At 37.5% G+C, this 14,131-nt stretch overlaps 1 protein-coding gene across 1 annotated transcript; it reads left to right on the plus strand.

The window, feature by feature from the left end:
• Nucleotides 1–2,594: 2,594 nt before the first annotated feature.
• COMMD8 (COMM domain containing 8) lies at nucleotides 2,595–12,434 on the plus strand. Its single transcript, XM_060148238.1, has 5 exons — nucleotides 2,595–2,723; nucleotides 5,144–5,299; nucleotides 8,600–8,752; nucleotides 10,334–10,489; nucleotides 11,515–12,434. Exons 1-5 carry the CDS (start codon nucleotides 2,658–2,660, stop codon nucleotides 11,533–11,535), a joined length of 552 nt encoding a protein of 183 aa, XP_060004221.1. The 5' UTR covers nucleotides 2,595–2,657; the 3' UTR covers nucleotides 11,536–12,434.
• Nucleotides 12,435–14,131: the final 1,697 nt, after the last annotated feature.

Below are 14,131 nucleotides of genomic sequence, written 5' to 3' on the forward strand. Positions count from 1 at the left end.
TTTAAATCAAAATGTCTGTTTCAAAGATCACTGTAACAGAACTCAGATGGCTTTAGCTACAAGGGTTTTTCTGATAAAGAAAATGTCTTAATTACCTATAATGGTCAAAAAGAAAGACAAAGGCCTTCCATTTATTAAGTTCATTCACCAGAATGAAAAGACATTTATCCAGTTGACTTATAAGAAATGTTTCCTAGGGACTTCCCTGGTGGCTAGTGGTTAAGACTCTGAACTCCCTATACAGGGAGGCCACGTTTGATCCCTGGTCAGGGATCTAGATCCCACTTGCATGCCACAACTAAGAGTTCACGTGCCAAACTAAAACCCGGCACAACCAAATAAATAAATAAACAAATAAAAATAAGTTGTTAAGAAAAAAAGACACATTTCCTAGGCAGCCAAATCTGAGTTTATACAGACAAAATAAAACCCAGTATCTTCCAAGTCTTTACAAATTAGCTATCCATAACTTGTTTCAATTTAATAGAACCAATGCCAATGTAACATTTCAACATTTCCTGTGTGGTTATAGGATAGTAATTAAACTCATTGAAACTTGAAGCCTCTTTGCTCTCAGAAATTTATGAACAGGAATAATTTTACATAGATGGCAAAGCAAATCACTAAGCACATCTATATTGCAACGTATCTAATTAAGGTGAACCAATTAGTCAACTTCAAGTTGTAGGATAACCTGAAAAGCAGGTTTGAACTGAGAAACAGATGTGGAAAACTACAGACAATTTCTTTTCTTAACAGATGCCTTCAACTCTGAATAATGAGTTAATAGCTTTTCTGGATTTCTCAAACATTTGTCAGAAATTGTAATTACTGAAGCTAATGTCACTTCGTGGGTGAAAATAGGGAGCCCAGAATTTAGGGACAGAAGAAAGTTATCGTTTGAAACTTACTGGTAAGACTTGACCCATAATGATGGGGGATAGAAATTCCCAGAGTAACCCTCTAGAACAGAATATTTCCTAAATATTGGTCAAGAGGGTATAAGAGGCAATTATAAGGGTATGGCATTTAACAAAAAGGAGACTCAAAGAAACAGGTTTTCCTTCAAGAGAGAATACACTAAGGAGAAGCAATTCCTATTGTGTAACATTCTGGCAAGAGAGTTCAGTTAGGGTGAGTCAATATCTTGAGTGAAATGACAAAATAGAGTCTGGGGACATAAAAAACTGAAGACTGGACCTTTTCTTGTAATAATTCTAAATTAGTATAGCCCAGAGTTTTACCTAAGCAGCCAACCAGCCAGTTTCACCCTCTTGATTTCTCTCAGATATAACTTCTAGAATCACAGATTTTAATCTAACCTGATTGTGGCGATAACTCAAAAAGGGAATGATTATTAACCTATCAGCCCTTCCTCTTAATATGAACCTGAATCAATACTAATTTGAGGCAGGTACAAGATGTTAGTCGGAGCCTGGTTTAATATTTTACTTTAACAATAAGCTACCAAGCATGATTTTTCCACATGAAACTGTGAAAGAGAATGATTGTTAACAGTGTTGATATACCTCGTATTAGAAATTCTCAGTTGTCTTTTGAACAGCATGATTGTGGTAGACATAAACTGTGTGTTTACCAAACTGTTTCTTTTCCTTCTTGGGAACACAGCTAAACTGTATTTTCCAGATTCCCTTACAGTTAGTTGCTACCATGACACTGGGTTCTGGCTGATGGAAACGGGTAGAAATGATGTTCCCCATTTCTAGATTTGGCATATAAAAATCTCCTTTATGATCTTTCACATGCTTTTTCCCCAGTGACTGGACAGAACTCTGAGGTCTTGGAGACTAAAAGAGCCTCCTAACCACCTATACCTGTATTAAACTGACACACATATAACGAAAAAATAAATATTATGTTAAGCTACTAAAATTTTGGTGTTGTTTTGTTAGTCAACCTACTCTGACCAACGCAGAAATTGTTATGAGTGGGAGGTACTGTAACATAACCTAAAATATGTAGTTGATTTAGTGTATGGCGGCAGGCCAGAAAGCTGGGGTTCATGTTATGCACTGCCTTTGACAATTTGGAAGGCAGAACCTACGCCAACTGAGACTGTAGTTCTAGGCAATGCGATCGGAAGACAGATTATTATCAGCGTATGTCGGTTGTTATTGCTTGCATTTAGCAAGATGTTGAAAGAAGGGGATGAGTTCAGGTAAGATTTGGCTAATTTTCAAGTCAAAATTAAAGGGACTAGATGGAATCATAATCTAGCATTTTAAATAAAATCATTTAAAACTAAAACTTTTAATAGAAAATGTAGAAAAACTAAAAGGGAATCAAAGTCACCTGTAATCCCCGAAATGAAAGATAACCATAACTCTAAGTGTGCAGAGAAAGTTTAATAAAACTCTGAACAAAGTTACCAACTGCTTTGAGAGATTCGCGAATATGCCTTCCACGTAATACCATAAGGGTGTGTAACGAACGTTTCAAAGTCGCAACGGGCAGAAAGTATTTTCCTCACTCATAGGGAAAGCGAGGCCTCCATCTCTGCGCAAGCGCACAAGGGCTCCAGCCTCTCCCGGCCCGCCCCGCCCACCCCGACCAGCTGGGTAGAGTCACGTGAGCGAGCCGTGCCTCAAAGGAGACGCCAGGACTGGTCATGTGACCCAGCCTCGCTACTCGCAGGGATGGAGCCGGAAGAGGGGGTTCCCTTGTGGCGGCTGCAGAAGCTTCCTGCCGAGCTGGGCCTGCAGGTGAGGAGGGCGCCAGGGGCGGCTGCGCGGGGCCGGGCTCCGGGAAGGCCTGGCGTGCGGGGCAGGTCCCACCTGGACGCGTTTGCGGGGCTCGTGCCGGCTTCCCAGGGGAAGGAGGAGGAAGGGGAGTGATTTCGGGTGGCCCGCCCCTTGCGTTTCCTGGAGAGTTGAGGAGGCCGAGGCTTGGGTCGCCACCTCTGCGACCCGGCCTCCAGTGGCCTCTCCGGGCGCTTTGCACGCTGACGCCCGCCGGGCCGCGCCCGCACCTGAGTGGGGACTGCCTGTTCTCTCCCGCAAGCGGCCGGGACCAAGTGACCCGGGCCGGGGGGTGGAGTCGCCACGTAGTCTTTGAAAACTTACCACCTGGACGGGTTGGTTTGCAACCTCTCGTTCCCTATTGAACACACATTAAAGTTTCGGCTCTTTTGCACTGTATACAAGGCCCTTTGTGATTTGGCCTCCACCACCTCTCCAGCTTTGTATGCTGTCATCTCCCAAGTTGCACCATGTGGTTTTACACTTTTATCTGCATATGCAGCTGCTTGTGACTAGAAATACCCTTCTCCTGTTTGGCCAACTACTCATCCTTTTAAGACATACTTTCCCCTCCGTCTTCTGTGCTGTTTTGTACCTTCTGTAAACTTGAATTACAACTCTTATCATCCTAAATTACATTTATTTATTGATATATTAGTTTTCTCTAATGGACTGAGGCTCTGATATGTAGGACCTTATTTATCCTCAGTTTCATCATTTGTAAAATGGGGATAATAGCAAGGCTTACTTCACAGGGTTACAGTGAAGATCAGCACAGTGTTTGGTACATAATTCGGGCTTTATAAATGGTAGCTGTTATAGTTATTTTTCTTTGTATTTACATTAACTTGTTTAATAACTGGAATGAAGTGCTCATTACATATTTGTGAATTAATTTAAAAAATATATTCCAAAAGGATAGCACTCTTATTTTTTCAGTTTGAGTTCTGAGTTTTGTTTTAGCATGGGGGACAGTTTGGGATAAGGTGAAATATAGGTAGAGAATTTTGAATGAATTTCAAGTTGAAAATGTTGGTTAATTTAAGATAAATAAAATTTCTGTTCACATAGTGCTTTAGCCAACATTTGGAAGTAGGGTCACCAGTTGCTCATCTCTGTTCCGATATGTGTGGTGTTTATAGAGGAGTTACTGCTTAAAATGGACTGGAATATGATCCAGGAGAAAAGAGTTGGAAGCCTTGCTGCTTAAATGCATTTCCAAGTTGTTTGGGTTCAAGTATGCTTCTTACAAGACACAAATATCCCTTGAGAAGGAAAACCATATTTATCATTTGCCTAGAATAGTGCTGGTATAGTACGTACTCAGTTAATATATGTTAAAGGCATGGAACGTAGTACCGTAGTAGTAGTAGTAATAGTGATGATGATGATAATAAAAAGATGATGAAGGATAACAATGGCAAGCAGTGTTTAATGCCAGGAGTGTGCCAAGTGATCTGCATGTATTCTTCAATCCATACAACATTATAGGGATAGATGATATCCTCGTTTTACACATGAGGAAACAGGCACAGAATGTTTAAATAACTTGGCAAAACTAGTATGTAATGGAAATAGGATTCAGACTAGACAGTTTTGTTCCAAAATCCAGTCTTAATTACTTTGTTTAGTTATATATGTGTTAGGGTTTCCATTGCTGGCATTAAGGTAGGGTAGAGAGAAAGGAATGTAAAAAAGAAAGAAAGGCACCGAGGGCTTTTTTTGGTCCAAAAGAAATAAGTGTGGGTGTTGTGGAAAACGGAGAGAAGAGGTGTGTAGATCTACAGTTAAAAGACTTTGATCTAAGAGTCATACCTTGTTTTTTCGTTATTGGTATAAATCCGATGTCTAAGGAATCCCAAGGAGAAACTTGTACACTCACCATCTTCCTTTCAGGAACGTTGGAGAAACAACAGTGTATCTATAAAATTATTTTAGCTTCTGAAGGTGGACAATTACAGAAAGTCTGTGTGTGTGTGTGTGTGTGTGTGTGAAGCTCTAACTGTTTTTTTTTTTTTTTTTGCGGTGCACGGGGCTCTCACTGTTGTGGCCTCTCCCGTCGCGGAGCACAGGCTCCAGACACTCAGGCTCAGCGGCCATGGCTCACGGGCCCAGCCGCTCCGCGGCATGTGGGATCTTCCCGGACCGGGGCACGAACCCGTGTCCCCTGCATCGGCAGGCGGACTCTCAACCACTGCGCCACCAGGGAAGCCCTCTAACTTTTAATTAATAAAATAATGTTAAGGATAGTTGCTTTGCAACCTCAGCTGCTCCTGAAGGTAACATGAACTTCTCCCAACACCATTTATGTGCTACGAGGAAGATAAATCTGTTTTATAATTTTACTTATAATTACATTTATTTCTCTTTTTTCTTCTCTCTAGCTTCTTCATAAAATAATTGATGGCATTTGTGGCCGAACTTATCCTCTCTACCAGGATTATCACAGTGTTTGGGATTCAACAGAATGGATGCATGTTCTAGAAGACATTACCAACTTTTTCAAAGCTGTAGTTGGTAAAAATTTATCTGATGAAGAGGTAACTTCATTCCAAATTTATATACCTTATGATAAATAATAAATAATTTGTATTCAGATTTTTTTTTATTAAGTTGGTCTTCAGGGCACTATATAAAACAAGGGCCATCATTATTAAGTGTATAATAGATAACAATAAAAACCTCATAATTAAGTGGAAAATCTGCAAGTTCTGGATTTTTGTAGTTTTCTTTTTGGTTGTTTGTATATTTTAAAATTGTAAAACATTTAAGTCATATAGAAGAAAACTGAAAGTTATATAACTGACACCTATATTCCCATTACCACAATTAAACAGTTGTTAAAATTTTATTTTATGTATTTCAGGTTTGTGTGTGTTTTAGAAACAAGGCATTACAGATACACATAAATATCACCCTCCCCCTAGAGATTACCACTTGTGAAGTTGTGTGCATGTTTTGTATTCTATATTGTGTGAATATTTGCATCTTCAAGCAGTATATACAATTATTTGAGCTGTTTAAATGTGTAACTTGTCAATGGTAATGTTTGTATCTATTTGTAATTTTTCTGCAACATTGCGTTTTAGATTTACCAATGTTCATAAATGTAGATCTGGTTTATGTATTTTAACCCCTTGTAGTATTTGATGATAGGAATTAGTAGGGCTTATTTTTCTATCCCCCTACTGATGAATAGTTGGGTCATTGCCTCTTTCATTATTATGAATAGTGCTGCTACAGACATTTTGTATGTGTCTTTTTGTACACACATGGGCCAGCTTTTCTAGGATAAACATCTTGAAGTGAAATTGCAGGGTCACGGGGTATCCTTCCATTGAATTGCTTTTGTACCTTTGTCAAAAGTCATTTGGGCATGTTTGTGTAGGTTGCCCACTTGGGAAAAAAATGGAGTTATGTATGTTTGTCATTTTGATTTCGATGATATTCTGAATGAGTTCTTGGATATATGTATTTTAAATATCTTTTATGTTACTTGCCTTTTCAGTCTCTTAATAGTATCTTTTGGTGAATAGAAGTTCTGTATTTTAATCAAGTCCAATTTGTCAGTATTTCTTTTGATGGTTAGTGATATTAATGCTGTGTTTAAGAAATATTTGTGCCAGAGCCATGAAGATGTTTTTGGATGCATTCTTGTAGAAGCTTGATTGTTTTAGCTTTTACATTTATGTCACTGATGCATTTTGAATTAATATTTGTGTATGGAGTAGGGGTCAAATTCAAATTTTTCCATATGATATTCACTTGACCTAGTACCATTTATTGAAATGACCATCCTTGCCCCATAGAATTGCTGTGCAGCCTTTCTCGGAAATCAGGTGACCATATATGTATGGTTCTCTATCTGGACTCTCTTTTCACTCCATTAGTCTGTTTGTCTATGTTTGCCCATACTACAATGTCTTAATTATTGTAGAATTAAAGCTGTATTACATTAAGTTTTGATATCTGGTAGTAGAAGAGCTTCAACCTTGTGTTTCTTCAAGATTGCTTTGGTTACTCTAGATCCTTTGTATTTTCAGGTGCATTTTAAAATCAGCTTGTCAGTTTTAACCAAAAAACCTGCTGGAATTTTGATGGGGAGTATTAGCTTGGGCTGCCACAACAAAATACCTTGGAGTGAGTAGCTTAAATAACAGGAATTAATTTCTTGCAGTTCTAGAGTCTAGGGAGTCCAAAGTCAGGGTACAGCTGATTCTGCTCCCTGGTGAGGGCTTTTTTCCTTGCTGCAGATGATTGCCTTCTTGCTGTGTCCTCACATGGCTGTGGGGGTAGGGGTGGAAACAGAAAGCAAACTCTCTGGTGCTTCTTACAAGGGCACTAATCCCATCATGAGGGTCCCACCTTCATGACCTCATCCAAACCTGATTACCTCTCCAAGGCTCCATTTCTTGATATCATCTTGAAGGTCAGAGGTTTTTTTTTTTTTTTTTGTCTCTTTCTATCAGTTACTGAGAGGTTTGTTAACATCTCTAATTATGAAAGTTGACTTACCCATTTCTCTTTTTCTGCCAAGTTTTGGAGCTTTATATATTTTGAAGTGGTGTTATTACGTGCACACACATTTATGATTGTTATGTATTTCTGTTGAGCAACCCTTTTGCTATCCTGTTCTATTTCTTAAAGTCTGTTTTCTGATACATTAATATAGGTATACCAGCTTTAGTGGTTTCCAAGTGTATTCACTCTTATTCTGCTTCACTGGTCAGCCCTTTTTACTTTCTGTTTTGCAAAAATTTGTTAAAACCTCTTGTTTATTGGTTATGCATCCTCATCTTATTGTTTCATGGTTATAGAAATTTTTTATTTCATTTATTGATACTACTATTTAAAGGGTATGTGAGAGTGTGACTGTTGTTTACATTTTAAACAGAAAGGCCCTAAAGATGCTCAGCATCACTAATCATTAGAGAAAAGCAAATCAAAACTACCAGGAGGTATCACCTCACCCTGGTCAGAATGGCCATCATCAAAAAATCTACAAACAATAAATGGTGGAGAGGGTGTGGAGAAAAGGGAACCCTCATACACTGTTGGTAGGAATGTAAATTGATACAGCTGCTATGGAAAACAGTATGGAGGTTCCTTAAAAAAACTAAAAATAGAACTACCATATGACCAAACAATCCCACTACTGGGCATATACCCAGAGAAAACCATAATTCAAAAAAACACATGCACCCCAGTGTTCATAGCAGAACTATTTACAATAGCCAGGTCATGGAAGCAACCTAAATGCCCATCAAAAGAGGAATGGGTAAAGAAGATGTGGTACATGTATACAATGGAATATTACTCAGCCATAAAAAGGAGTGAAATCAGGTCATCTGTAGAGACGTGGATGAACCTAGAGAGTGTCATACAGAGTGAAGTAAGTCAGAAAGAGAAAAGCGAATATCGTATAATAACGCATATATGTGGAATCTAGAAAAGTGGTATAGGTGGTCTTATTTGCAAAGCAGAAATAGAGACGGAGACGTAGAGAACAAATGTATGGATACCAAGGGGGGAAGGGGTGGGATGGGAGGAATTAGGAGACTGGGATTGACACGTATACATTATCAATACTATGTATAAAATAGACAAATGATGGGAACATACCGTATAGCACAGGGAATTCTGCCTAATGCACTGGGGTAACCTAAATGGGAGGGAAGTCCAAAAGGGAGGGGATATCTCTATGTGTATGGCTGATTCATTTTGTTGTGCAGTGGAGGCTAACACAACATTGTAAAGCAGCCATACTCCAATAAAAATTAAAAAAATAAACAGAAAGGCCCTTTCACTTATTTTCTAACCATCTATTTTTATTTTCATAGATATCTCAGCAGTTGGATCAGTTGAATTCATCTCATCAAGAAGCTATCATGAAATGCTTAAAAAGTAGGAAAGATGAAATCAAGCAGGCTCTGTTGGAAGAAATAGTTGATATTTCCTCTTCACAGCTACAGGATTTTGATTGGCAGTTAAAGGTGAGAATATATTTATTTATGAGTATTTATGCTTTTTATTTCATTTTTTGAATAGATTTATTTTTTGTAATATATATCTAAAATTTCTGTATTTTTGAGAATACATTTTCCTAAAAATGTATCAAAGATAATTAAAATTACATCTTTTGTGTTAACTTGGGCATCAGTAAGTGCACTGCAGACATCTAAACCATGTATAATAAATTACAAGTATAATAAATTTAATTAAGTAAAGCTTTAAGTCATTAAAGGACTAAAAGTCATTAAAGGACTAAAAGTCATGTAGATGAAGGAATAGATATGTACTCTGTGGCTCTGGCGAATAGGACAAAGGCTAAAGTATATGATTTGTAATAAGATAGGTTTCAATTCAACCTAAGAAATAATAATTTAACCACTATACGTATCTGAAAATTATTTTTTTTTTTTGCGGTACGCGGGCCTCTCACTGTTGTGGCCTCTCGCGTTGCGGAGCACAGGCTCCGGACGCGCAGGCTCCAGCGGCCATGGCTCACGGGCCCAGCCGCTCTGCGGCATGTAGGAGCTTCCCGGACTGGGGCACGAACCTGAGTCCCCTGCATCGGCAGATGGACTCTCAACACTGCGCCACCAGGGAAGCCCTGAAAATTATTTTAACCTCTTTTTGAGTTAGCACACTCCTTCTCATAGCTGGTACTCAAACATAGGCTGGGAAACACTTGTTGGAAATATTGAGGAAAATTATTGATGAGGCGGACAACCTGAAGGTGATGCTTTCTCAGATATTATGGGTCCTGTATTTTGGAGAGAGGATGGAGGAGCTACGGGAAGGTTTGTTTGGTCCTGTAGTGTATGCACCACAAGGGAGATCCTTTGAGGTTGGTTGTCAGGGAGGGAGTCCTTTACTATTGCCCAAGTAAACTTTTGCAAGTGGTAGCACTCCAAAATTCAGTTATTGTGGGGTTACTGGCTCAGATTCCAGGAAAACTGAGTTTCTCTTTGCCATCTGCCAGTGAAGCTATGATGATTGTTTCAAAAAGCTTTAGTATCGTCAACAGTTGGTTCTTCCATTTCCTCTAGACAGAAAGTAGAAGAGGTAAAAGTGTCCTATGTTTTTGTTGAGTGGCTCTGATCAAAGATGGTATCTTGATAACATTTTTCAATAGTTTAATAGAGAGTTATCTGCTCATTATTTAAGCATCTTAATTTCTGAGACTTAACGGTGTTTTTAGTTTTATCTTTGTACACGGACTTTCATCCTGTTGTTATCATTACACTTCTTTAAAATTCTGTTTCTTGATGCATTGGACCCATTCAGTACTTCCCAGCCATAACGCTGCTCTAGATTTCTACTCCTACCATAAAATCCTGACTGGTTGTCTTTTTCCCCTAAACTACTTTCTCTCTTTTCTTTTTCTATTCTTCAGATATATGCTGGTTTGGCATGGGTTTAATTTCTTTTATTCCTTTCACATTTCCCTGTACTTCACAGCAAACAGGAGTACTCTTTTTTCTAACGTGTTGTTTGTAAGCTCTGATGCATATGTAATACATTCCTTTTTAATACTACTTACTAATTAGCATTTTTCTCATTTTAAACAGCTTGCACTTTCTAGTGACAAGATTGCTACACTACAAATGCCACTTTTAAACCTTCATCTAGATGTGAAAGAAAATGGTGAAGTCAAGCCGTATTCTGTTGAAATGAGTAAAGAAGAGCTGCAGAATCTAATAAATTCCTTGGAAGCAGCTAATAAGGTATGTGTTTTAATTTTTTTGTATGGTTCAAAATATTTAATTTCTGATTGATACCATTAGAGCAATATAAGAAAAACTAATCATTTATGTTTAATATTTCTTTTGTTCCTGATATTTTATGTCAAGCACAGAAGATACTTTGATATGTTCTTCTCTAGTTTTAGATATTACATTAATTATAAATTTAATTTACATTAATAGAACATAATTTATCAAGTGGTTATTTTTTTTAAAGAATAACAGCTAGATTTGTTTTGCTCCAGTGCTCATTTATGGTAAAAAAAATTTTCTGAAGACATTTAATGATTAATAATAGTTAATGATCTTGAAGAAAAGATTGTCTTATTTACTGGACAAATGGTAGAAAATCGCTTTAAGTACCAGAGACAAAATATGGTTTGTAGTTATTATGACAGAAATCAGCTTGAGACAAAATAGAGCTAATGAAGGACCAAAAGCTTTACATTTACAAAGGAATGGCTAAGTAACAGTAATAATTCCGAGTGTTTAACTAATGTGAAAAATAATATTTAGACGGTAGAAACTGCTGCCGTGAGGAAGACGTAATTCCCTACGTTGCGTATGTTCCTTTCCTTGTTGCCGAGCGTCGTCTCTAGTGATCGTGTCTCAAGGATTAAAGTCAGTTATTCTTACCAACCTCTCTTGCCACTAACCCATCTTGGCTCGATCTTTTTGAAACTCTGGTATACTTCATCTTCCCTCCATACTCTGCAGTCACTCGGCCATCGTGGTGCCTTGATGACTGGTCCACGTGCCCAGTAACAAACTGGTAGCCTGGCTTGCCTTTGGATGAGGCTACAAGTCTGGAGACGTGTGTGGCAGAGCCTGGTGTAAATGTTAGATGAGTCTGAAGCATGGATCCTGGCAGACCTGTGCCTTCTGTGCATTGTACTTGTCAGTTCTCCAGCCCCTTCTTCAGAGATTTCAAAGCATCTCATTCAGCAGATACTGGCATCATTCTGGGATAACCTGATTCCCACCCTTCCCTCCCTTTGTGTTTTAAGGTGGTCCTGCAGTTGAAATAACTGGAAGTGATGAATACCAATATTATCGGATTCCACTGCTACAACTGATACGGCAGAGTGAATACCATGTGTTAGGAAACCTGTGATATACTCTTATGGCCTGCTGAGAAAGCAGCAGTGTTGAGATTACAAAGACAACAATTTATCAACTTCCCTAAAGAACAGGAAATTATATGGTTGACAAGAAATGCATAAAAACATGAAAGATGAAAAGGCTATAATAGCAGTTTATATTTTCATAATGACTGTTTTGCTTCACTTATTACATATTTGAGAAACCTTTACAGATATACAGTTTTATTGAAAGCTAAAAGTAGGCTCTAAAGTAATGGAAACTTACAAGCACAAATATACTTGAATATTGCTTAAAGAACTATGTGAATAGCAAGGATGTTTATTATGGATATATATGGTTAATTTGTGATATTTGAAAAAAATAACTTTTAAAGAATGTATAAGCTACATCTGTAACTCAGGAGATCCCATGTTTTTCTCGTATTTCAAAGGAAAGTTTATAAAATGTAAAATTTCTTAGAGAAGTGCTCCAGACATGAAAAAACACTAAATCTGTGTGAACGATTTTGAGTTTTGAATTCTAGATACTAAAATCTCATATTAGAACATAGATAAAAATGAAAATAACACTGTAACTTCTGTATTTCTGTGTCTGATCAGGAGAGTATGCTCTGATAAAAAGAATACATATCATTGTATAGAGTATACACTACTATCAAAATGTCAGCTAAGACTGTATATAGACCACATTTGTTGTAAACTCTTAATTTGTTACAAACTCTTAATGAAGTTTTGGATGTTAACAACTTCATTGGAAAACATTTTTAATTTCAGTTAACTTTAAAAACAAGCATTTTGAGCAAATAAAAAATATTTTATTTTTATATATTGCTTTATTTCAGATGACTTTCTGCATAACTCAATAACACATCATTGGTACCTGATTTTTGCAAGATTTATAATTCATTAGAGCATCAGATTATTATTCGAGGTGTCCAGAGCATTCCCTCTTATTCTCATCATACAGATGAGGGTAGGCTTAGTGAGATTAATAAAAGTGAGTGCAGTTCAGACGGTGCTACTCAAAACGTGTCTGTAGGCTAATGCCACTCTATGAACTGTTTGTTACAGCTTGGTGATTAGATGTGGAGCTTGTGCCACAATGTTCATCAATATACTTCTTTCTTCAGTGAGAAATTTTGGCCAGGAAAAAAAAAAAAATCAGCTGAACTAACCAGCGTGCTTTGGGAGGTAGTTGTTTTACCTTCTTGTGCAAATTCCTTATGTCGTTGTGGACCAGTAACAGTTTGTAGGCGAGCACTTGCAATAATACTGATACAGGGTCCTTCAGAATTTCAACCCTCCACAAAGTCCTTCCTTTGAGAAGGGAAAAACCTTACTCTGCTTAGTCCTTCTCTCACTACGTTATTACTACATTACCATACGTAAATGCTTTATTGAAATCTGACTGATATAAACTGCACATATTTAAAGTGGGCAGTCTGATCAGTTTTGACGTCTGCACACCCATGAAAGCGTCACCTCAAGGTGGTGAACAACCAGTCACTCCTGAAAGTGTCGTCCTACTCCTTTGTAATCCTTACTCCTGTGCCCTTTACCCCCAGACGACCACTGAGCTGCGTCCTGCCATTATAGATGAGTTCCCATTTTCCAGAGTTTAATATAAATGGAATCATAGAGTATGTTCTTTTTTTGTGTGATCTGGCTTCTTTCAGTATTATTTTAAGTTCATCCATGATACTGCATATATCAGTGGTTCATTCCTTTTTATTGTTGAGAAGTATTCTGTTGTAGAATTCCACCATCATTTGTTTATCTGTTCACCTGTTAATGGATGTTTTGGTTGTTAACAGTTTTTGGCTGTTACAATACACAGAATGCTATGAACATTCTTGTATGTGTCTTTGTATGGACATATGCTTTCTTTTGGAAGTAAATACTTAGGAGTGAAATGGCTGGATCATGTGGTAGGTTTATGTTTATCTTTTCACTGCCAAACGGTATTCCAAAGTGATTTTTACATTTTACATTCCATACCACAGTCTATGAGAGTTCCACCTCCACCGCCTCGCTAACACTTGGTATGGCCAGTCTTTCTAATTTCAGCTGTTCTTAGGTGTGTTGTGGTGTCTCGTTGTTTTAATAATATTCATTTCCCTAATGATGTTGAGTATCTTTTCATGTGCTTATTTGCTGTCTGTATATCTTCTTTGGTGAAGTGTCCAGATCAGTTTCCCATTTTTAAATTGGATTGTTTTCTTCCGAGTTTTGGGAATTCTTTATATAGCCTGGATACAAGTCTTTATCACATATATGCCTTGAAAGTATTTAAATATTCTCTCCTAATCTGTGGCTTATCTTTTTTTTTTCTTTTTCTTTTTTTTGTAAATAGTTTATTTTTTTAGAACAGTTTTGGATATACAGAAAAATGAAGCAGATAGTACAAAGAGATCTCATATACCCCACATCCAGTTTCCACTGTTATTAACATATTAGTATGGTCCATTTGTTATAATTGATGAACTAATATCAATACATTATTATTAACTAAATTCCATAG

This window comes from Lagenorhynchus albirostris, chromosome 4 (genome assembly GCF_949774975.1).
Source record: "Lagenorhynchus albirostris chromosome 4, mLagAlb1.1, whole genome shotgun sequence".
In the NCBI taxonomy this organism is placed as follows: Eukaryota; Metazoa; Chordata; class Mammalia; order Artiodactyla; family Delphinidae; genus Lagenorhynchus; species Lagenorhynchus albirostris.

Bases quoted from the DNA above. Each gene is read 5' to 3' on its own strand.
- COMMD8 (XM_060148238.1), top strand. From the start codon at position 2,658: ATGGAGCCGGAAGAGGGGGTTCCCTTGTGGCGGCTGCAGAAGCTTCCT. The intron at 2,724-5,143 runs GTGAGGAGGGCG...TCTTCTCTCTAG, and splicing joins CTGCCGAGCTGGGCCTGCAG to CTTCTTCATAAAATAATTGA. The intron at 5,300-8,599 runs GTAACTTCATTC...TTATTTTCATAG, and splicing joins AAAATTTATCTGATGAAGAG to ATATCTCAGCAGTTGGATCA.